Below are 23,893 nucleotides of genomic sequence, written 5' to 3'. Positions count from 1 at the left end.
AAGCTGAAACCTCAAAGTGTTATAACTTCTGGATTATTACTTCAGCCGCCTACAAATTGGCAAAGGGTAAGTAAGGTTGGAGGTATAATGCTGATTGAAAGATTGTTGTCGGAGAAGTGTGTTCTGGTTCATGGGCTATGGGCCCCCATACTGGTGTAAGTGGGGGACTGTACCATTGGGACAGTCTATGCCTAAACTGTGCTGCGACCTGTGTTTTCCTGAACCACAAAACTACGGACGTAAAGAAGATTTCAAACTAAACAGCAAGAGCAAGGGATCAAATGTGGAATGAATGATCAAATGATGACACCATAAGAGAGAACAATATTACCTGGGAAATGAAGGTTAGGGCATGGGAGGGAAGGGCAGGCAGAAAAACTTAGCAATACATCAAAAATCAAGACTCGATATTACAAAGATGACAAAAAAGACCAAAGCCTTTGTATCTGAATGCGCTTAGCATTCATGAAGAAGTAACCAAATTAGTAGCACATACTGAAGTGAATTAAAATGAGTTAATAGCAATTATGGAGGCATGACTTCAGGATAACAATGGCTGGGTGCTGAACATTGAGGGGAACATGACATTCAAGAAAAATAGAAAGCTAGGTAGAGGTGGAGCGGTAGTACTTTTAATGACTTTTGTATGAGAGTCAGAGATGATCTTGGTTCAGGAGATCAGGATGTAGAATCATTTTGGGTGAAGATGAGGAATAGTTAGGGAAAGACGTGACTAGTGGGACTGATTTCCAGCTTTCCCAACAGTAACCACAATGCGGAACAAAGTATACAAGAGAGATGTAAGGTGTTTGTGATAGAGAGACAGCAGTGATCATGGGAGACTGTGTCTGTTTAAGATTTCCAGCATCTGCAGTATTTTGGCTTTATTCTTCCTGCATTTATTCTGTTACAATTTTATTGGTTTCTACAAGATTTCCCCCTCATTCTTCTAAACTCCAGTAGATATGTTCCTAACCAATCCAGTCTCTCTTCCTATATAAGTGCTGCCATTGGGAATTGCAGGAATCATGAAAGGATACTAACAGTCTGTTCTCAGAACTTTGGTATTTGTGGGTAGAAGGTTCTTTCGTTGACTGGGTCTAAGGACCCATTTGGTTTACAATGGGAGAAGAACGATCACCAGTGAGACTGAACAAGAATAGGCTCTTGCCTCAACAAGATGTAGTTTACTACACAATAGAAATTAGCTACAAGATATATTAGCTGGTTAGATATTGTTGCTAAGACTAGGAAGAGACCTGTAGCATTGGTCTGCACTCTACCACATCCTGTCTTATCCCCACCCAAGCCAGTACGGCATGATCAGAGTAGGTGGAAGGAGGTGACCGAGTTTGGGAAGAGGCAGATAAAACGGGGAGGAGTAGGAAATACTAAATTCCACATCCTTCTCACTCCCGATGATCCCTCCTTCGTGTTGTCCCTCAAGGTCAAGTAACCTGATGAATTCCACTGTGTTGGGGGTTGCCAACCTTCCGAGATTGCCCTGGAGTCTCCAGCAATCTGACCTTAATCGTGTGGGCCATAAGATGATGGAACACAGTTAGACGGTTTGGCTTTTCATGTCTGCTCTGGCATTCAATGAGGAAAATAAAATCTTTTTTTTTCGTTTTCTTTCAACACTTGTGTCTACCATCTACCACAGATGGAGAGATAGGCTGTTTGGCTGACACTCAAGAATCCCAATGGAATGTTTGCTTTCCAATCTGCATGGAAACACTGTGTTGCCGTGATACATCGGCTGGCCAACGGCAGGAGAGTGGGGTGGGGCAGAGAGATTTGGAGGCAGAAGATCATGTGATAGGACCCCCAGGAATCCAATCAAGTGGAGCCGGCAAGCCCTTACCCTCCCACCGAGGTGCCCTGCTCACCTTTATCTGTGCTTCATCCTTTGACCGCCTGCGTTTCTCCAGTTGCTTGCTGGCACTGCCTGGGGTAGTACCACTGACAACCATGGAATGCTGCTCCTCCTCTGCCTTTGCACTTTGCTGTTTTGCCTTTTCAAAATCCTCACAGCGCTGATGGTACATCTGTCTTGACTTCCGCAGTGCTGTCAATGCATCATTCTGCAGAGAGGAACCAAATCAGAGTGTCGGCGATCAAGTATCTCCCAATATGTACTTTATTCTTTCAGATTCAGTGACCTGTTTTTAGCAAGGCCTTGGTGAGACCACACTAGAGTAAGGAGTGCTGTCTTTGGTCTCCTTATGTAAGGAGGGATGTACTTACACCAGAAGCAGATGAAACAATGTTCTCTGAGCTGATCCAGGGAGTGTGAGATTGTCTGATCAGCAGGGTGAGTGAATGTTCATTGGAGTTTAGAAGAATGAGGGGTGATCTTACTGTAACATGTAAGAGATGTTTCAAAACCAGTATGTGAAAAGGTGGCTGTATGTTTTCAAAGCAAGTGACCTGATACCCATGGCAAGCATCATGTAAATAACTGTTTGAACAAGCAGTAATTGAAGGTTGAATTACAGATGATTTGAAGGCAAGCAGGTGTACAAATTCAAAGTTTATTGTTCTATGGACTAGTAACCAGTCACCAATGATCGAGATCTTTTGCCTGGCAAAATTAAGTGATTGGTTGTAAAGATTATGTCATGTAACTGATCAGCTTGGAGCTGGGAACAAGTTACACCGGGGAGATAGAGAGTGAGAGAAGAGATCCCCATCTGGGGGACGGTGTCTCCAATCTCTGCAGCCAAAACTCAAAACTCACTGTAACCTGAAGAAAACCAGTTTATCTCTCCTGCAACAGCCGATATAAGTTGTGACATTTAGCTGATAAGTCAGAGACCTTTTATAAGTAAACCAGCCGCCTTAAGTCTCTTACCAATCAGTGGAAACTCTCACAGAAGGATAGCTGCAAAGCAATGTGCTCATAAGCGGAAGAGTAACAAAGGTCATCCCAACAATACAACCCGTGAACAAACACTATTGAACTGTCTTTCCAGTTTTCCCCTCTACCATTAGCCATTTTTACTGTGTGTGTGTGTGTGTGTGTGTGTGTGTGTGTGTGTGTGTGTGTGTGTGTGTGTGTGTATGCGTGTGTGAGCGTGTGTGTATTTATATGTATGTGTCTGTGTGTACGTGTATGTGTGTGCATGAGAATGTGGGTGTGTGTGTGTGCATGTGTGTGAGTCTGTGTGTCTGTGTATGTCTGTACGTGTGTGTGTGTCTGAATGACTGTGTTTGTATGTGTGTGTGTGTGTGTGTGTGTGTGTGTGTGTGTGTGTGTGTGTGTCTGAGTGTGTGACTGTGTGTAAGGAGGAGTTCATAGCAGGATTAAAGTTTTAATTAGTAGGGTTAAATGTTGACAGTTTATAACTGTTTACCTGTAGCTAGCTCTAATTATCTGTAATATGTAGTATTTCTTGCTCAGACACCTAGTCTGTGCTTTCTGAAAGATTTCTGATTCTGAAAGTCAGGTAAACTTTGGAACTTTGCATAATTTATAAAATCTTTAATTTTTGTCACCACTCTGGGAACAGCAGGGCTCGATTTCCAGTGCACTGTCTCCAGTGAGCTGTGACAAGCGTTTCACCTACCATTTTACGTTGCTCCCTCTGCCACTGCTCCTTGAACTCCCGCCGCTGTTTCTCCAGTTCGTTTCTTCTCAACATCAGAGGCTGTGGACAGGAAAATAAAGGAAAATCTTTTTATATAGGAAAAGAAACAGCGTATTTTCCTCAAGGAGCCAGTGGCTAGTCCTGGGGTGAACTCAAAGACCGGTTAAGAACTGGATCATTATCTGGATCACATCAGAATAAAAAGCTAGGGAGTGGGTAAAATGCCCTTGTGGAGCAATGATGGGTCAAATGGCATCAATCGTGTGTTGTCATCATTCTATGGTCGGCCCAGTGCTGTTCAAACCTGTGAAATGCTGACCAAATTCGTGTTGGTGCCATCTATGAAACTCCTCATAGCTCTCAGTGTCCCAGAATAAGTCAAGATCTCTTCATTGCTAACCAATGACCCCACACCCCAACTTGCAACTGTTGACAGGAAAAATATTCTCAGTTGTAAAATAAGAAATCTCCCAATTAAGAAGGGAATGAGCAGAAAGTTTTCACTCACAGAGGGCTGTGAGTGGGAGGGACTAGAACTAGGGGACACCATTAAAAAAATGTTACCCATTTAATACCCATGTCTATTATGGATGATAGTATAAGGTAGTGGTGGGAGGTTAGACAGACTTTAGGTTTCAGGTAAAAGTTCGGCACAACATTGTGGGCTGAAGGGCCTGTACTGTACTGTTCTATGTTCAAAACATGGTTCTAGTTTCTCCTGCAAGGGAAGACATGCATTCAATATCCATTCTCTCAAGTGCCCCTCAGGATCTTGTAGGTCTTAATAAGATCACATCTCAATCTTCCAAACTTGTACCCCATTAAGTATATTTTTGGTGAATATGGACGGAATTTGAGTCAGTAAGAGCATCAAGGGTTATGGGGCAAGGGCAGGAAAGTGTACTTGAGGATTATCAGGTCTAACATTATCTCATTGAATAGCAGGGAGGATTTAATGGGCGGAATGGCCTACTTCTGCTTCCATATCTTATGGCCTTATAATACGAGGCTAGGCTGTCCAACCTTTCCCTACAAGGTAACCCCTAACCTATAACTGTGTGACCTATAATCTTTCCCTACATTTTCCCTGCTGCTTATTTGGTACACTTGCACTGAGTATAGGAGTTGTAATGTCATTTTGCGGCTGTATAGGACATTGATTAGACCGTGTGTGGAATACTGCGTTCAGTTCAGGTCTCCCTGCTATACGAAAGATGTTGTTAAACTTGAAAGGGATCAGAAAAATTTTACAAGGATGTTGCCGGGATTGGAGGGGTTGAGCTATAGGGAGGGGCTGAAAATGTTGGGGCTATTTTCCCTGGAGAGTCGGAGTTGAGGGGTGACCTTATAGAGGTTTATAAACTCATGATGGGCATGGATAGGGTGACCAGCCAAGGTCTTTTCCTTGGGATGGGGGAGTCCAAAGCTAGAGGGCATGGGTTTAGGGTGAGAGGAGAGAGATTTAAAAGGGACCTAAAGGGACAACTTCATGCGGAGGGTGGTGTGTGTGTGGAATGGGCTGCCAGAGGAAGTGGTGGAGGCTGGTACAATTAAAAAGGCATCTGGATGGGTACAGGTATAGGAAGGGTTTGGAGGGATATGGGCCAAATGCTGGAAAATAGGGCTGGATTAATTTAGGATATCTGGCTGGCATGGATGAGTTGGACTGAAGGGTCTATTCCCATCCTGTACAGAGCTATGTCTCTACAACTGTATGCTGCTGTTACTCCTTGGTGTTACTGTGGACTTTGGCCCTTAACCTCGATAGGTCAGTCAGCACCAGTGATTTACCAGCTTACTGGCCTCCTGTAGTGACTCTGCTTTGGGAAAAAAGAGAATTAGAAGAAGTGTCATACTGGACTCAAAAGGTTAGTTCTAGTTCCTCTTTCTACGGATGTTGCTAGACCTACTGTGTTTCTTCAGTGTTTTCTATTCATAATCACGCACAAAAGCACAAGAGGCTCTACACTATTAATTATTCTGTTGCACTGTTCTGCTGTCCCCGCAGTTAGCTGCCCAAGGAGGTAGGGGAATATAAGAATTTCCAGATGGAAAAAGGGCAGGCTTAATCCAGTTCACCTTCTATCATTCTTGTAGTCACATTATGACAATAACTATGGGGTCGTGAACTAACCATAGTGTCAATCTCTATCAATTAGTCTAGAAAATAAAATTATCATATACTGAACTCTCCACCCCCACCGCCCTGCTTTTTCACCACAGCCCTACAAGATTTTTATTTCCTTTCAGGTGCTTATCCAATTCCTTTTTGAAACTCACTAATTGAACGAATGAATGAGTGAATGAATGATCTTTTTGTCATGTGTATTTTACAGTGAGAAAAACAGTACAGTGCCACCACTGTCACGCACCATTTCGAATGGTTTTAAGAATAAGAAAAAAAAATAGAAAGATATAGAGAGATTGAACGCGCTGAGGGTATTTTCCCTGGAACGTTGGAGGGGTGACCTTACAGAGGTTGATAAAATCATTAGGGGTATGGATAGGGCGAATAGCCAAGGTCTTTTCCCCAGAGCGAGTGAGTCCAAAACTAGAGGGGCATAGGTTTAAGCTGAGAGGGGTAAGATTTAAAAAGGACCTAAGGGGCAACCTTCTCTCACAGAGGGTGGTGTGAGTATGGAATGAGCTGCCAGAGGAAGTGTTGGAGGCCGGTACAATTATGACATTTAAAAGGGATCAGCATGGGTACATGAATAGGAAGGGTTTAGAGGGATATGGACCAAATGCTGGCAAGTGGGACTCGATCAGATTGGGATATTTGATTGGCACTGACAAGTTGGACTGAAGGGTCTGTTTCTGTGCTGTATGACTCTGTGACTCAATGATTTAGCTTAAATGGAGTCCAACAGTCCTGAACTGACTCATCATCAACGATATTTCACTGCCACCCCTCCTCTACCACCTCACTGCTGTGTATACCAGACCCAGCCAACGTTAAAGTCACCACTGTGCTATGGGAACCAGAGATCCAAACTCACCTGTTCCTCCCTAGGACACCACACATCACATATCAAATTACTCAAGAACTGTCTCACCAAAGGGTATCTTTTCATTACTGAATTACTTCATTTGGACTCAGAAACAGAAGCATGGTCGAACAGGTTGGGAAGATTAGGAAGGGGTTTGATAGGGACTTAGGGTATACGTTTTGGCTTGTGAGGACGCAAGTCCAAATTTAGAAGTCACGACTATAAGATCTCACTAACAATTCAGCGAGGAATGCAGGACTCTCAGTTTTGCTCAGAGATGTGATTAGGATGTGGAACTCAGTACCACGAGGAGGATGAGGCAAATTGCATGATGGAATTATAGGGAAGCTAGATCCAATGAGCAGGAAGAAAGGAACAGAAGGAAATACTTGTGGGGTTGAATGGAGAGGAGCTCATGTGGAGCATAAACACCAGTGTGGAATGTTTGGGCCATATCCAGCTGTGAATACTAGCTTTGGACAAATCAACACAAGAGCAGCTGCCCTAACATTGCAAAGTACAAGTGAAGTTATTCACCACAGCCCTCACCTGCATATATTTATTGTGCTGCAGTGAATTCCTGGATTTAATTGTCCTCTGACTGTGTTGGATGTCATGCTGCAGAGCCATCATATAAATGTACTGGAAAGGCATGAATTTCTGTCAAAACAAAGAGATGATGCATTATCTATAAGCATTGTCATCGCTCCCCACAAATCCAGAGTTTTTGATTTAACACAGAATTGCGATCAGACCAAAACACAAACTGCCAGTTCTCATGGAATTTGCTCCATTTTATCATAGAAAGGCCAAGCTTGGTTGAGTAAGGCCCCCTCTCCAATGTAGCTATGAGGTGGGACTTGATTCAGCAATGATTCCCTGACACAAGCCAAATCTGCCACCCCGTGACTACTGTCAGAAGGTGATGTGGCAATCCCTAGTCCACGGGCTGCCCCTTCAATGCAGTTAGAGGGAGATGGTAGTACAGTAGTTGTGATACTGAACAAGTAATCAGGAGGCCTAGGCTAATGCTCCAGGGATGTGGGATCAAATCTCAGTTGTCGCAAGCTAAAATTTAATTAATAAATCTGTGATATAAAACTTCTTCAGTAATGGTGACCGTGACAACTATTATCTTTTGGGACGGCACGGTGGCCCAGTGGTTAACACTGCAGCCCCACAGCACCAGGGACCCAGGTTCAGTTCTAGCTTTAAGTAACTGTCTGTGTGGAGTTTGCACATTCTTCCTGTGTCTGCGTGGGTTTCCTCCGGGTGCTCCGGTATCCTCCCACAGTCCAATATGTGCAGGTTAGAGTGGATTGGCCATGCTAAATTACCCGTAGTGTCCAGGGATGTAAAGGTTATGTGGGTGAGCCATGGGAAATGCAGGGGTAGGGTAGGGTGGCGGGTCTGGTTGGGATGCTCTTCAGAGAGTCGTTGTGGACCTGTTGGGCCAAATGGCCTGTTTCCAAACTGTATGGATTCTATGGATCTATCATCATGAAATCCCACAAGCTCACTAATGTCCTTTATGGAAAGAAATGTGCTGTCCTTCTCACACAGCAATGTGGTTGATCCTTAACTGACCTCTGAAATGGCCCTAGCAAGCCACTCAGTTCAAGGGCAATGAGGGATAGGCAACAATTGCTGGCCTTGCCAGTGAAGCCTACATCCAATGGAAGAGTAAAGGGGAAGAAAATGTTGGATGATAGTACACGCTATTATCAAGCAGTTTTGTTGGACTGGGACAGTACCCTCTTCTACAATGGCTCAATGTGGCCTTCACATTCAAATCCAAGCTCAAAGATGATGAGGAGTTTCCCACTGCGGGCCTGCTGTTGCCCAGAGAGAGCTTTCAGGCAGTTCTAAATGTCCAGTGTATTCAGTTTTGAAGTTTAGTTATTCAGGTATGGCACTCTGTGACACAGCAAGATTCTCCAAAAGACAGTGTTGAAACTAAAGGGGTATCAGAGATAATGGGAACTGCAGATGCTGGAGAATTCCAAGATAATAAAATGTGAGGCTGGATGAACACAGCAGGCCAAGCAGCATCTCTGATGAAGGGTCTAGGCCCGAAACGTCAGCTTTTGTGCTCCTGAGATGCTGCTTGGCCTGCTGTGTTCATCCAGCCTCACATTTTATTATGTTGAAACTAAAGGCTCAGTTCTCTTATCCTTGGTGCAAATGAAGGAGGAATGTTGGATTATGGAACATCCTTTACCTCTTGGTTGATTGAATTCTTGGTCATTTCGGCCATCCGAACCATGTTCTTCGAGAATTCAATTTCTGCAGAACGAGGAGAGTCAAAAGGATTACGTTACCCAAAGACATTTCTGCCCGTATCTGTTCAGGAGTTTGTTTATGGGGAGAGAACAGTGATGGAGCATGTTGAAAGAACATATAAGAGGGTAGATAGCTATGGTAACCATCAATATATGAAGAGCCTGCTTAAGATACAATGTAATAAAGGCATCCAGTGACAGACTCACCTATATATTAAACCTACAGGACAGCGATAGGCTATTTGGCAGTTCTGCTCTATGCCAAAATTAGCACCATATCAGTCACCTCCAGTGTTGCCAGAGATCATTGTAACACTTCCTCCTCACATATTTACCAAGCTTCCAGTCAAAAACATCAGGTGATTGACCCACACAGAACAGTCAATCACTGAACTGATCAGACTGTATTCTTTTACCCGTTTAGTCTCACTGCAAACCATTTCGAACAAGTATCAATTTGCTGATTGGTATGTAGCTGGATTTTGAACTGCAAACTAAATTTACAATTATTGCTGTAAATATGCACTAAATAGAAGTTCATAACTGTAGCATGTCAACCTTCATTTTCAATAAAATTCTACATAATTTTAATTTTTAAACTTTTGATATTTTAGCGTCTACATTAATCTTTTGTACGTCACTTATTTCCCAGAGTTGTACAGTAACAGATCTGCCCTTACCAGACTGTACCCAAGTGTCATACACTGACAGACCTGTCCCCACCAGTACTGAACCCCACCAGTACAGTACCCCAGTGTTATACAGTGACAGACCTGTCCCCACCCAGTACTGTATGCCAGTGTTATACAGCGACAGACCTGTCCCCACCGGTACTGTACCCCACCAGTACAGTACACCAGTGTTATACACTGACAGATCTGTCCCCACCAGTACTGTACCCCAGTGTTATACAGTGACAGGCCTGTCCCCACCAGTACTGTACCCCAGTGTTACACAGCGACAGACCTGTCCCCACCAGTACTGTACCCCAGTGTTACACAGCGACAGACCTGTCCCCACCAGTACTGTACCCCAGTGTTATACAGTGACAGGCCTGTCCCCACCAGTACTGTACCCCAGTGTTATAGAGTGTCAGACCTGTCCCCACCAGTACAGTACCCCAGTGTTATACAGTCACAGGCCTGTCCCCACCAGTACTGTACGCCAGTGTTATACAGTGACAGACCTGTCCCCATCAGTACTGTACCCCAGTGATATACAGCGACAGACCTGTCCGCACCAATACTGTACCCCAGTATTATACAGCCACAGACCTGTCCCTGCCAGTACTGTACCCCAGTGTTACACAGCGACAGACCTGTCCCCACCGGTACAGTACCCCAGTGTTATACAGTGACAGACCTGTCCCCACCAGTACTGTACCCCAGTGTTATACAGTGACAGATCTGTCCCTGCCAGTACTGTACCCCAGTGTTATACAGCGACAGACCTGTCCCCAGCAGTACTGTACCCCAGTGTTATACAGTGACAGGCCTGTCCCCACCAGTACTGTACCCCAGTGTTATACAGCGACAGACCTTTCCCCATCAGTACTGTACCCCAGTGTTATACAGCGACAGACCTGTCCCCACCGGCACTGTATCCCAGTGTTATACAGCCACAGAACTGTCCCCACCAGTGCAGTACCCCAGTGTTATACAGCCACAGACCTGTCCCCACTGGTACTGTACCCCACCAGTACAGTACCCCAGTGTTATACAGTGACAGACCTGTCCCCACCCAGTACTGTATGCCAGTGTTATACAGCGACAGACCTGTCCCCACCAGTACTGTACCCCAGTGTTATACAGTGACAGGCCTGTCCCCACCAGTACTGTACCCCAGTGTTATACAGTGACAGGTCTGTCCCCACCAGTACTGTACCCCAGTGTTATACAGCGACAGACCTGTCCCCACCGGTACTGAACCCCACCAGTACAGTACACCAGTGTTATACACTGACAGATCTGTCCCCACCAGTACTGTACCCCAGTGTTATACAGTGACAGGCCTGTCCCCACCAGTACTGTACCCCAGTGTTATAGAGTGACAGACCTGTCCCCACCAGTACTGTATCCGTGATAATGGGAACTGCAGATGCTGGAGACTCCAAGATAATAATGTGAGGCTGGATGAACACAGCAGGCCAAGCAGCATCTCAGGAGCACAAAAGCTGACGTTTCGGGCCTAGACCCTTCATCAGAGAGGGGGATGGGGGGAGGGAACTGGAATAAATAGGGAGAGAGGGGGAGGCGGACCGAAGATGGAGAGTAAAGAAGATAGGTGGAGAGGGTGTAGGTGGGGAGGTAGGGAGGGGATAGGTCAGTCCAGGGAAGACGGACAGGTCAAGGAGGTGGGATGAGGTTAGTAGGTAGCTGGGGGTGCGGCTTGGGGTGGGAGGAAGGGATGGGTGAGAGGAAGAACCGGTTAGGGAGGCAGAGACAGGTTGGACTGGTTTTGGGATGCAGTGGGTGGGGGGGAAGAGCTGGGCTGGTTGTGTGGTGCAGTGGGGGGAGGGGATGAACTGGGCTGGTTTAGGGATGCAGTGGGGGAAGGGGAGATTTTGAAACTGGTGAAGTCCACATTGATACCATATGGCTGCAGGGTTCCCAGGCGGAATATGAGTTGCTGTTCCTGCAACCTTCGGGTGGCATCATTGTGGCAGTGCAGGAGGCCCATGATGGACATGTCATCAAGAGAATGGGAGGGGGAGTGGAAATGGTTTGCGACTGGGAGGTGCAGTTGTTTGTTGCGAACTGAGCGGAGGTGTTCTGCAAAGCGGTCCCCAAGCCTCCGCTTGGTTTCCCCAATGTAGAGAAAGCCGCACCGGGTACAGTGGATGCAGTATACCACATTGGCAGATGTGCAGGTGAACCTCTGCTTAATGTGGAATGTCATCTTGGGGCCTGGGATGGGGGTGAGGGAGGAGGTGTGGGGACAAGTGTAGCATTTCCTGCGGTTGTACTGTATCCGTGTTATACAGTGACAGACCTGTCCCCACCAGTACTGTACCCCAGTGTTATACAGTGACAGACCTGTCCCCACCAGTACTGTACCCCAGTGTTATACACTAACAGACCTGTCCCCACCTGTACAGTACCCCAGTGTTATACACTGACAGACCTGTCCCCACCTGTACAGTACCCCAGTGTTATACACTGACAGACCTGTCCCCACCAGTACAGTACCCCAGTGTTATACACTCACAGATCTGTCTCCACCAGTACTGTACGCCAGTGTTATACAGTGACAGGCCTGTCCCCATCAGTACTGTACCCCAGTGTTATACAGCGACAGACCTGTCCCCACCAGTACTGTACCCCAGTGTTATACAGCAACAGACCTGTCCGCACCAATACTGCACCCCAGTATTATACAGCCACAGGCCTGTCCCCACCAGTACTGTACCCCAGTGTTATACAGCAACAGACCTGTCCCCATCAGTACTGCACCCCAGTGTTATACAGCGACAGACCTGTCCCCACCAGCACTGTATCCCAGTGTTATACAGCCACAGAACTGTCCCCACCAGTGCAGTACCCCAGTGTTATACAGCCACAGACCTGTCCCCACCGGTACTGTACCCCACCAGTACAGTACCCCAGTGTTATACAGTGACAGACCTGTCCCCACCCAGTACTGTATGCCAGTGTTATACAGCGACAGACCTGTCCCCACCGGTACTGTACCCCAGTGTTATACAGTGACAGGCCTGTTCCCACCAGTACTGTACCCCAGTGTTATACAGTGACAGACCTGTCCCCACCAGCACTGTATCCCAGTGTTATACAGCCACAGAACTGTCCCCACCAGTGCAGTACCCCAGTGTTATACAGCCACAGGCCTGTCCCCACCAGTGCAGTACCCCACCAGTACAGTTCCCCAGTGTTATACAGCAACAGACCTGTCCCCACCGGTACCGTACCCCAGTGTTATACAGTGACAGACATGTCCCTGCCAGTACTGTACCCCAGTGTTACTCAGCGACAGACCTGTCCCCACCAGTACCATACCCCAGTGTTATACAGCCACAGACCTGTCCCCACCAGTACTGTACCCCAGTGTTATACAGCGACAGACCTGTCCCTGCCCGTACTGTATCACAGTGTTACACAGCGACAGACCTGTCCCCACCAGTACCGTACCCCAGTGTTATACAGTGACAGACCTGTCCCCACCAGTACTGTACCCCAGTGTTATACAGCGACAGACCTGTCCCTGCCCGTACTGTATCACAGTGTTACACAGCGACAGACCTGTCCCCACCAGTACTGTATCCCAGTGTTATACAGCGACAGACCTGTCCCCATCAGTACCATACCCCAGTGTTATACAGCCACAGACCTGTCCCCACCGGTACTGTACCCCACCAGTACAGTACCCCAGTGTTACACAGCGACAGACCTGTCCCCACCAGTACCGTACCCCAGTGTTATACAGCCACAGACCTGTCCCCACCAGTACCGTACCCCAGTGTTATACAGTGACAGACCTGTCCCCACCAGTACTGTACCCCAGTGTTATACAGTGACAGACCTGACCCCACCAGTACCGTACCCCAGTGTTATACAGCCACAGACCTGTCCCCACCAGTACTGTACCCCAGTGTTATAGAGTGACAGACCTGTTCCCATCAGTACTGTACCCCAGTGTTACACAGTGACAGACCTGTCCCCACCAGTACTGTATCCCAGCGTTATACAGTGACAGACCTGTCCCCACCGGTACAGTACCCCAGCGTTATACAGCCACAGAGCTGTCCCCAACAGTACCGTACTCCAGTGTTATACCGCCACAGACCTGTCCCCACCAGTACTGTACCCCAGTGTTATACAGCGACAGACCTGTCCCCACCAGTACTGTACCCCAGCATTATACAGCGACAGACCTGTCCCCATCAGTACCGTACCCCAGTGTCATACAGCGACAGACGTGTCTCCACCGGTACCGTACCCCGGTGTTATACAGCGACAGACCTGTCCCCACCAATACTGTACCCCAGTGTTACACAGCGACAGATCTGTCCCCACCAGTACTGTATCCCAGTGTTATACAGCGACAGACCTGTCCCCATCAATACCGTACCCCAGTGTTATACAGTGACAGACCTGTCCCCACCGGTACAGTACCCCAGCATTATACAGCGACAGACCTGTCCCCATCAGTACCGTACCCCAGTGTTACACAGCGACAGACCTGTCCCCACCAGTACTGTATCCCAGTGTTATACAGCGACAGACCTGTCCCCATCAATACCGTACCCCAGTGTTATACAGTGACAGACCTGTCCCCACCGGTACAGTACCCCAGTGTTAAACAGCGACAGACCTGTCCCCATCAGTACTGTACATTTCAGTAGCACAGCACCTTCACATCCCTCTACTCACCCACAGAGATCCGCTTCTCCATCCACGACAGCAGTTCCTTTGTGTATTTGGCCCAAAGTTTGGCATATAGAAGGGCTGATTCGACACCTCCTTCACACTTCATCAGCATTTCATCGGCGTCTTCCACTGTAGAGTGAGTGAAGAGAGACAGGATCATGAGGCTGGATTCTGCATGTGGCCCATTACACCCAGTGCCCCAAACGCAGGAGATTAACAAGCATTAAATAGCAACGTCTGGATGACTGTCAGACAAAGGATGCTAAGGAGGGGATTATCTAGCAGGCTGTCAGCAAAACGTACTGAGACACATATGGACTGTCAGTGACGAAGAAATCAGCAAGGATGGGAGATTGTATGTGGGGAGAGAGTGAAGTGTGGAGCTCAGATCTGGACACACTATTCCAACTGGCCTCTCTCTCCGTGTAGTTTCCTCAGTGTCTGAGAGTTAGTAAGAGTATGCTTTACTCTACTGGGAAGGGTGGTCACAAGACCCATGTCAGCGGATACAGGGTTTGAACCTAAAACATTAAAGCTTATTCTGCTTTACACTCCAGCCATCATACTCACTGGACTAATCAGGCCTCGATCAATCGAACTGGGTTTAGTCCAATAGATTTATTTAAAGTGACAAGCTTTCCAAGAGCTGCTCCTTCCAATGTTCACCTGACAAAGGAGCAACACTCCGAAAGCTTGTGATTTCAAATAAACCTGTCGGAATACAACCTGGTGTCATGTGATTTCTGACTTTGTCCAACACCAGTACCTCCACTTCAGCTTTAGTATAACTGCTATAAAAACAGAGACACTGGAGGAACTCAGCAGGTCTGGCAGCATCTGTGGAGGCAGAAACAGAGTCAAGGATGGCTCTTTGGAACCTGGCCTTGCCTTTGTATCCAATTCCTTTGCTTATTAAGTCAGTCATATCTTGTGCTTATTTGACAAAAAACACAGGAGCATGAATGGAGCCCAGGGCCTGAATTACTATTCAGCCAGCTCCCAGATTACCTGCATTAACTTGCCTTGGTAATAAAATGTGAGGCTGGATGAACACAGCAGGCCAAGCAGCATCTCAGGAGCACAAAAGCTGACGTTTCGGGCCTAGACCCTTCATCAGAGAGCGGGATGGGGGGAGGGAACTGGAATAAATAGGGAGAGAGGGGGAGGCGGACCGAAGATGGAGAGTAAAGAAGATAGGTGGAGAGGGTGTAGGTGGGGAGGTAGGGAGGGGATAGGTCAGTCCAGGGAAGACGGACAGGTCAAGGAGGTGGGATGAGGTTAGTAGGTAGCTGGGGGTGCGGCTTGGGGTGGGAGGAAGGGATGGGTGAGAGGAAGAACCGGTTAGGGAGGCAGAGACAGGTTGGACTGGTTTTGGGATGCAGTGGGTGGGGGGGAAGAGCTGGGCTGGTTGTGTGGTGCAGTGGGGGGAGGGGATGAACTGGGCTGATTTAGGGATGCAGTAGGGGAAGGGGAGATTTTGAAACTGGTGAAGTCCACATTGATACCATATGGCTGCAGGGTTCCCAGGCGGAATATGAGTTGCTGTTCCTGCAACCTTCGGGTGGCATCATTGTGGCAGTGCAGGAGGCCCATGATGGACATGTCATCAAGAGAATGGGAGGGGGAGTGGAAATGGTTTGCGACTGGGAGGTGCAGTTGTTTGTTGCGAACTGAGCGGAGGTGTTCTGCAAAGCGGTCCCCAAGCCTCCGCTTGGTTTCCCCAATGTAGAGAAAGCCGCACCGGGTACAGTGGATGCAGTATACCACATTGGCAGATGTGCAGGTGAACCTCTGCTTAATGTGGAATGTCATCTTGGGGCCTGGGATGGGGGTGAGGGAGGAGGTGTGGGGACAAGTGTAGCATTTCCTGCGGTTGCAGGGGAAGGTGCCGGGTGTGGTGGGGTTGGAGGGCAGTGTGGAGCGAACAAGGGAGTCACGGAGAGAGTGGTCTCTCCGGAAAGCAGACAGGGGTGGGGATGGAAAAATGTCTTGGGTGGTGGGGTCGGATTGTAAATGGCGGAAGTGTCGGAGGATAATGCGTTGTATCCGGAGGTTGGTAGGGTGGTGTGTGAGAACGAGGGGGATCCTCTTGGGGCGGTTGTGGCGGGGGCGGGGTGTGAGGGATGTGTCGCGGGAAATGCGGGAGACGCGGTCAAGGGCGTTCTCAATCACCGTGGGGGGAAAGTTGCGGTCCTTAAAGAACTTGGACATCTGGGATGTGCGGGAGTGGAATGTCTTATCGTGGGAGCAGATGCGGCGGAGGCGGAGGAATTGGGAATAGGGGATGGAATTTTTGCAGGAGGGTGGGTGGGAGGAGGTGTATTCTAGGTAGCTGTGGGAGTCGGTGGGCTTGAAATGGACATCAGTTACAAGCTGGTTGCCTGAGATGGAGACTGAGAGGTCCAGGAAGGTGAGGGATGTGCTGGAGATGGCCCAGGTGAACTGAAGGTTGGGGTGGAAGGTGTTGGTGAAGTGGATGAACTGTTCGAGCTCCTCTGGGGAGCAAGAGGCGGCGCCGATGCAGTCATCAATGTACCGGAGGAAGAGGTGGGGTTTGGGGCCTGTGTAGGTGCGGAAGATGGACTGTTCCACGTAACCTACAAAGAGGCAGGCATAGCTGGGGCCCATGCGGGTGCCCATGGCCACCCCCTTAGTCTGTAGGAAGTGGGAGGAGTCAAAAGAGAAGTTGTTGAGTGTGAGGACGAGTTCCGCTAGGCGGATGAGAGTGTCGGTGGAGGGGGCCTGGTCGGGCCTGCGGGACAGGAAGAAGCGGAGGGCCTTGAGGCCATCTCCATGCGGAATGCAGGTGTACAGGGACTGGACGTCCATGGTGAATATGAGGTGTTGGGGGCCAGGGAATTGGAAGTCCTGGAGGAGGTGGAGGGCGTGGGTGGTGTCACGGACATAGGTGGGGAGCCTGCTCCTGCCCCACCGAACTCATCTCCACCTATCTGGACTCCATTTTCTCCCCTTTGGTCCAGGAACTCCCCACCTATGTCCGTGACACCACCCACGCCCTCCACCTCCTCCAGGACTTCCAATTCCCTGGCCCCCAACACCTCATATTCACCATGGACGTCCAGTCCCTGTACACCTGCATTCCGCATGGAGATGGCCTCAAGGCCCTCCGCTTCTTCCTGTCCCGCAGGCCCGACCAGGCCCCCTCCACCGACACTCTCATCCGCCTAGCGGAACTCGTCCTCACACTCAACAACTTCTCTTTTGACTCCTCCCACTTCCTACAGACTAAGGGGGTGGCCATGGGCACCCGCATGGGCCCCAGCTATGCCTGCCTCTTTGTAGGTTACGTGGAACAGTCCATCTTCCGCACCTACACAGGCCCCAAACCCCACCTCTTCCTCCGGTACATTGATGACTGCATCGGCGCCGCCTCTTGCTCCCCAGAGGAGCTCGAACAGTTCATCCACTTCACCAACACCTTCCACCCCAACCTTCAGTTCACCTGGGCCATCTCCAGCACATCCCTCACCTTCCTGGACCTCTCAGTCTCCATCTCAGGCAACCAGCTTGTAACTGATGTCCATTTCAAGCCCACCGACTCCCACAGCTACCTAGAATACACCTCCTCCCACCCACCCTCCTGCAAAAATTCCATCCCCTATTCCCAATTCCTCCGCCTCCGCCGTATCTGCTCCCACGATAAGACATTCCACTCCCGCACATCCCAGATGTCCAAGTTCTTTAAGGACCGCAACTTTCCCCCCACGGTGATTGAGAACGCCCTTGACCGCGTCTCCCGCATTTCCCGCGACACATCCCTCACACCCCGCCCCCGCCACAACCGCCCCAAGAGGATCCCCCTCGTTCTCACACACCACCCTACCAACCTCCGGATACAACGCATTATCCTCCGACACTTCCGCCATTTACAATCCGACCCCACCACCCAAGACATTTTTCCATCCCCACCCCTGTCTGCTTTCCGGAGAGACCACTCTCTCCGTGACTCCCTTGTTCGCTCCACACTGCCCTCCAACCCCACCACACCCGGCACCTTCCCCTGCAACCGCAGGAAATGCTACACTTGTCCCCACACCTCCTCCCTCACCCCCATCCCAGGCCCCAAGATGACATTCTACATTAAGCAGAGGTTCACCTGCACATCTGCCAATGTGGTATACTGCATCCACTGTACCCGGTGCGGCTTTCTCTACATTGGGGAAACCAAGCGGAGGCTTGGGGACCGCTTTGCAGAACACCTCCGCTCAGTTCGCAACAAACAACTGCACCTCCCAGTCGCAAACCATTTCCACTCCCCCTCCCATTCTCTTGATGACATGTCCATCATGGGCCTCCTGCACTGCCACAATGATGCCACCCGAAGGTTGCAGGAACAGCAACTCATATTCCGCCTGGGAACCCTGCAGCCATATGGTATCAATGTGGACTTCACCAGTTTCAAAATCTCCCCTTCCCCCACTGCATCCCTAAACCAGCCCAGTTCATCCCCTCCCCCCACTGCACCACACAACCAGCCCAGCTCTTCCCCCCCACCCACTGCATCCCAAAACCAGTCCAACCTGTCTCTGCCTCCCTAACCGGTTCTTCCTCTCACCCATCCCTTCCTCCCACCCCAAGCCGCACCCCCAGCTACCTACTAACCTCATCCCACCTCCTTGACCTGTCCGTCTTCCCTGGACTGACCTATCCCCTCCCTACCTCCCCACCTACACCCTCTCCACCTATCTTCTTTACTCTCCATCTTCGGTCCGCCTCCCCCTCTCTCCCTATTTATTCCAGTTCCCTCCCCCCATCCCCCTCTCTGATGAAGGGTCTAGGCCCGAAACGTCAGCTTTTGTGCTCCTGAGATGCTGCTTGGCCTGCTGTGTTCATCCAGCCTCACATTTTATTATCTTGGAATCTCCAGCATCTGCAGTTCCCATTATCTCTGATACTATTTTAACTTGCCTTGGCTTGGGAATCCAAAATAAACAATAAATCCAACAGACTTAGTTTTGACACTTTCAATCGACTTTTATGTCGCGGTAGTTTTTGGGAGGTTGTGTTTAAAATTGCCACTCCCCTTTGCGTAAAGCATACCAACAAGCTAAAGGTGATTTTACGTCCTTTGTTCTAAACACCAAATGGATTTTCCTTGGAATCTCTTCGCTCGTCCAGAGTTCGGAACTCCTCGCCATTTACAATGTACTTTGATAAGTTGGTTCAGACCGACCTCAATGTGCCACTCACTTCAAGGAACTCAACTCTTAATGCCCAGTGTCGGTGAACCCCAGGTCTCTCTGTTCCTGTACATTTATACAGTTACTTTACAACTTCTCCACTCAAACATCCTATCATGTTAAATCCCACACACTTCAGTGTGTTAAACTGCATTTGCCACACATTTGTATATTTCACGAGATTTCACTAGCTCTTGGTAAAACAGCAAGAAAGACCTACATTTAGAAAGTGCTTTCCACAACTACGAAACACCTCAAACGTGTTATATAACCAGTGAGGTTTTCTTGGATGTGTAATACAATCTATTATCCCCTAATTTTTTGGAGTACCATTCAAAAGTCAATATGTTGTACCATGTGCAGGAACCCCAAACCTCCATTCCAGCCTCAAGGGAGTTTTGAACCCTTTTGATCCCTATTATCATCTTCACCGTCAACATTCCCAAGATTTGTGCTTTCTGCAAATGTTGAAACGATGCTACACTCAGGTCCAGTTCATTAAAGTGTGTCAAAGAAGTAAAGGTACACTTTGGTAGCTAAACCCTCTTAGCCAGTCTGCATAACATCCTCACACTGACCAACACAAAACAAAGCATCAGTGTATGAGCATTATTATTGCCAGTCCATCTTCAACACGCTCATGAAAGGAATAGTGTCTGCTTATAATGAAGCCAGCACAGTGGATCCAGCCTGAAGCAGGCATGTGCTGATTAAGTGCAGATACTGTGTCACTAACCCCTCCCGAAAGCTTGCAGCATTCAATAAAAATGCAGAAGAGCCAGATGGTCCAGTTTGGAGTCAGTACCTCTTTGACGAGGCCTGTTCCCATATCAAGCACAACACAAAAGGAGCCTCTGTCATTCTACGATGTGACTGTTTGACGGATGATTCAAATTTGTTTATCAAATTTTTGTTCCCTGATATTATGTGACATTGTTTTTAGCTGATGAGGAAAACCACATTCATCCTGGTGCCAGCCAGATCTCCAATGCAGACATCACTGGCATCTCCTGTCTGGTTTCTGGTTGCTATTATTCTACACTTATCTGGCATCCCATCCACCCACATCCTATGTGGCTTTCGGAACGGTAATAGCAGATATTGGAATGCTCTTTCTACACTGTTGCCATCAAATTATCCCAGGGCAGGTAACACACAGTTGAGGTAAAGAATAGAGCTCCAGCTATATTGTCCTATCCAACACTTGCAGCACAAGTTTTAGATACAGAAGGGACCTCTGCTCTTTTAAACTGAAAGTAAAGCTGCCTCTACATTGTCCCCATTAGACATTCCCAGGACAAGGACAGCACGGGCTGAGATGCAGAGTAAAACAAAATGTACAACAGGGTTCAAAGTTATGAAGGTACTCTCTGGTCTGTTTTCCTGACCCTCCACAGTCTTTAAATGGATACAGCAGTACTGTGTTCTGGGTCAGTTGGTAAATATGTTGCTCATTCAGGACAGCAGGTCAGTTTCAATCCAAGGTCATTTTTCACCTCGCCTGATACTCTTAAGCTCACAGCTGAGGGCTGAGTCCCTGGGTAAGAGGTTTGCAATGTTCACAGGTCCTTACAGTAAAGCATTGACTGTGACAAAGGTGACTCGTCCCTCCTCAGTCTTCTCAGCCTGTATCTGCAGTCTTTACACTGTCCCCCTGCAATGTCTCCCCACTGTCATCTAGCAGGGTGGGACTGCTCCCACCTTAAATTACAGTCACAGTATCATTTGTCAGGGCTTCGTTTGCCTCTCCTGCATTGTTATCTGTTGCAATTTCTCAAGGATCTTTCCTTATCCCCTTGCTGTTTCTCATCTGCAGGTGTATCATCTACATGTATGCTGACAACATCCAGCCCTAGCTCACCACCATCTCTCTTGACTCCTCCATCCAGTCAAAATTGTCAGACTGTACGGCCAAGGTCTGAGACTGAATGAACAGAAACACCCCACAATTAGTTACTAGTATGACCAAAGTCACACATAAAATCTCTTCCTTAACCATCGCCCCATCCCTCACCCCGGTGACTATCTGAGGATGAAGCCAGCTGTTCGGAAATGTTTGTTTTGTATTGGGCCCTGAGCTGAACTTCTGACAACATATTCCCGCCATAACCAGGGCCACCCATTTTCCGCATCTGTAACACTACTCCTGCTTCAGCTGACTAGCCGCTAAAACCCGCATCCGCACCTTTGTTACCCTGTCCCCTTTGGACTGAGCTGGCCAGGCTCATAGTTTCGCCCTCCACAAACTGGAACTCATGGGAAAGTCAGTTTCTTGTGTCCAAACCTCCACCAAATCCATTTCAATCACCACCCTCACTGCTCACTGACCTTAACCAGCTCCATGTCTGACAACACCACAGTGTTAAAATTCACATCCTTGTTTTCAAATCTCTGTGTGATCTTGCTCCTCTGAATTGCTGTAGCCTTACAGACCTCTGAAGTCCCTGCACACCTACAATTCTGATCTCTTGCAAATTTCCAATTTGCTTCGCTCCGGCGTTAGTGACCATTCAGCTTCCAGGGCTCAAGCTCTGTCCTCAGACATCTCTCAGCTCGCTTTCCTCCTTGCACATGCTTCTTAAACTTACATCCTTGACCACATCTTAGAATGTAATGGCTCCTTGAGCAGTCCAGTGTCAAACTTCATTTGATAACACGCTTATGAAATGCCCTCGGTCATATGATCACTGTGAAGGTGCTATACAACTGTAAGTTGTTCTAATGTAGCAAATAGCAAAATAGAGAGAAAATAGATTGAGCCCAATTAGTGAGGGTTGGTGAGAGTGGAGGGACAAACAATGAGAGGTAACAACATAATAATGACTGAACCTGTGCCTGGCACAGATTGGGACTGGGTGAAAAACAACAGAAATAAGTCACAAAACATTTGGGTCAATTTACCTCCCATCCAATTAATTCACCCCAACCTTCAAGAAGTCAACTGGGGTATCATGTCAGGAACAGATACTTTTCAGTGCTGCATTTCATAATGGCAAGCCTTTGTCCAGGAGGCAGGGAGAACAAGGTTGGGGGACATTGTTGAATTATCGCTCAATCAGTCACACAGAGGCTCAGGCCAATGGTCTGCGAACGTGGGGTCAAATCCTATCCAGGAGCTAATACAACTAAAATTCAATTTTCAAAAAATTCTAGGATTGCAAGCTAGCCTCAGAAATGAAGCAAATAAACTATAACTGATTATTGTAAAAACCCCACTGGTTCACTAGCGATTTTAAGGTTAGGAAATCTGCCATCCTTATCCAGTCTGGCCTACCTGCGACTCCAGATCTACAGCAATGTGGTTGACACTTAAGCTGCCCTCTGAAATGGCCCTAAGGAGGGCAGGACTTACACAGTTAATGGTAGAGCCCTGGGGAGTATCGTCAATCAGAGACCTAGGGGTTCAGGTACACAGTTCATTGGAAGTTGTGTCACTGGTAGACAGGGTAGTAAAGGCGGCGTTTGGCACACTTGCCTTCATTACTCAGACCACTGAGTGTAGGAAAAGCTCAGCGGGTCTGGCAGCACCTGTTGACAGAAATCAGAGTTAACGTTTCGGGTCTAGCGACCCTTCCTCAGAAGTCTCTGTTCTGAGGAAGGGTCACTCGAGCTGAGATATTAACTCTGATTTCTCTCCACAGATGCTGTCAGACCTGAGATATTAACTCTGATTTCTCTCCACAGGTGCTGTCAGACCTGAGATATTAACTCTGATTTCTCTCCACAGATGCTGTCAGACCTGAGATATTAACTCTGATTTCTCTCCACAGATGCTGCCAGACCTGAGATATTAACTCTGATTTCTGTCCACAGATGCTGTCAGACCTGAGATATTAACTCTGATTTCTCTCCACAGATGCTGCCAGACCTGAGATATTAACTCTGATTTCTCTCCACAGATGCTGTCAGACCTGAGATATTAACTCTGATTTCTTGTCCACAGATGCTGTCAGACCTGAGATATTAACTCTGATTTCTCTCCACAGATGCTGCCAGACCTGAGATATTAACTCTGATTTCTCTCCACAGATGCTGCCAGACCTGAGATATTAACTCTGATTTCTTGTCCACAGATGCTGCCAGACCTGAGATATTAACTCTGATTTCTCTCCACAGATGCTGTCAGACCTGAGATATTAACTCTGATTTCTCTCCACAGATGCTGTCAGACCTGAGATATTAACTCTGATTTCTCACCACAGATGCTGTCAGACCTGAGATATTAACTCTGATTTCTCTCCACAGATGCTGTCAGACCTGAGATATTAAATCTGATTTCTCTCCACAGGTGCTGTCAGACCTGAGATATTAACTCTGATTTCTCTCCACAGGTGCTGTCAGACCTGAGATATTAACTCTGATTTCTCTCCACAGATGCTGTCAGACCTGAGATATTAACTCTGATTTCTGTCGACAGATGTTGCCAGACCTGAGATATTAACTCTG

General features: G+C 48.0%; 1 protein-coding gene across 5 annotated transcripts in view; it reads right to left on the bottom strand.

Moving 5' to 3' along the window:
- The window catches only part of gmip (GEM interacting protein), a 103,535-nt gene that overhangs the window by 25,003 nt on the left and 54,639 nt on the right, over nt 1-23,893 (bottom strand). For all 5 annotated transcript variants that reach the window (XM_059639968.1, XM_059639969.1, XM_059639970.1 and 2 more), the window contains 5 exons: nt 14,250-14,375; nt 8,802-8,866; nt 7,130-7,240; nt 3,570-3,650; nt 1,890-2,084 (listed from right to left, as the gene is read on the bottom strand). In XM_059639968.1, coding sequence (XP_059495951.1) covers nt 1,890-2,084; nt 3,570-3,650; nt 7,130-7,240; nt 8,802-8,866; nt 14,250-14,375 — 578 coding nt within the window. The remainder of the gene's footprint in view (nt 1-1,889; nt 2,085-3,569; nt 3,651-7,129; nt 7,241-8,801; nt 8,867-14,249; nt 14,376-23,893) is intronic.

The sequence above is a fragment of the Stegostoma tigrinum genome, chromosome 35 (genome assembly GCF_030684315.1).
Source record: "Stegostoma tigrinum isolate sSteTig4 chromosome 35, sSteTig4.hap1, whole genome shotgun sequence".
NCBI lineage: Eukaryota > Metazoa > Chordata > Chondrichthyes > Orectolobiformes > Stegostomatidae > Stegostoma > Stegostoma tigrinum.
This window is presented reverse-complemented; position numbering and strand designations above follow the sequence as displayed.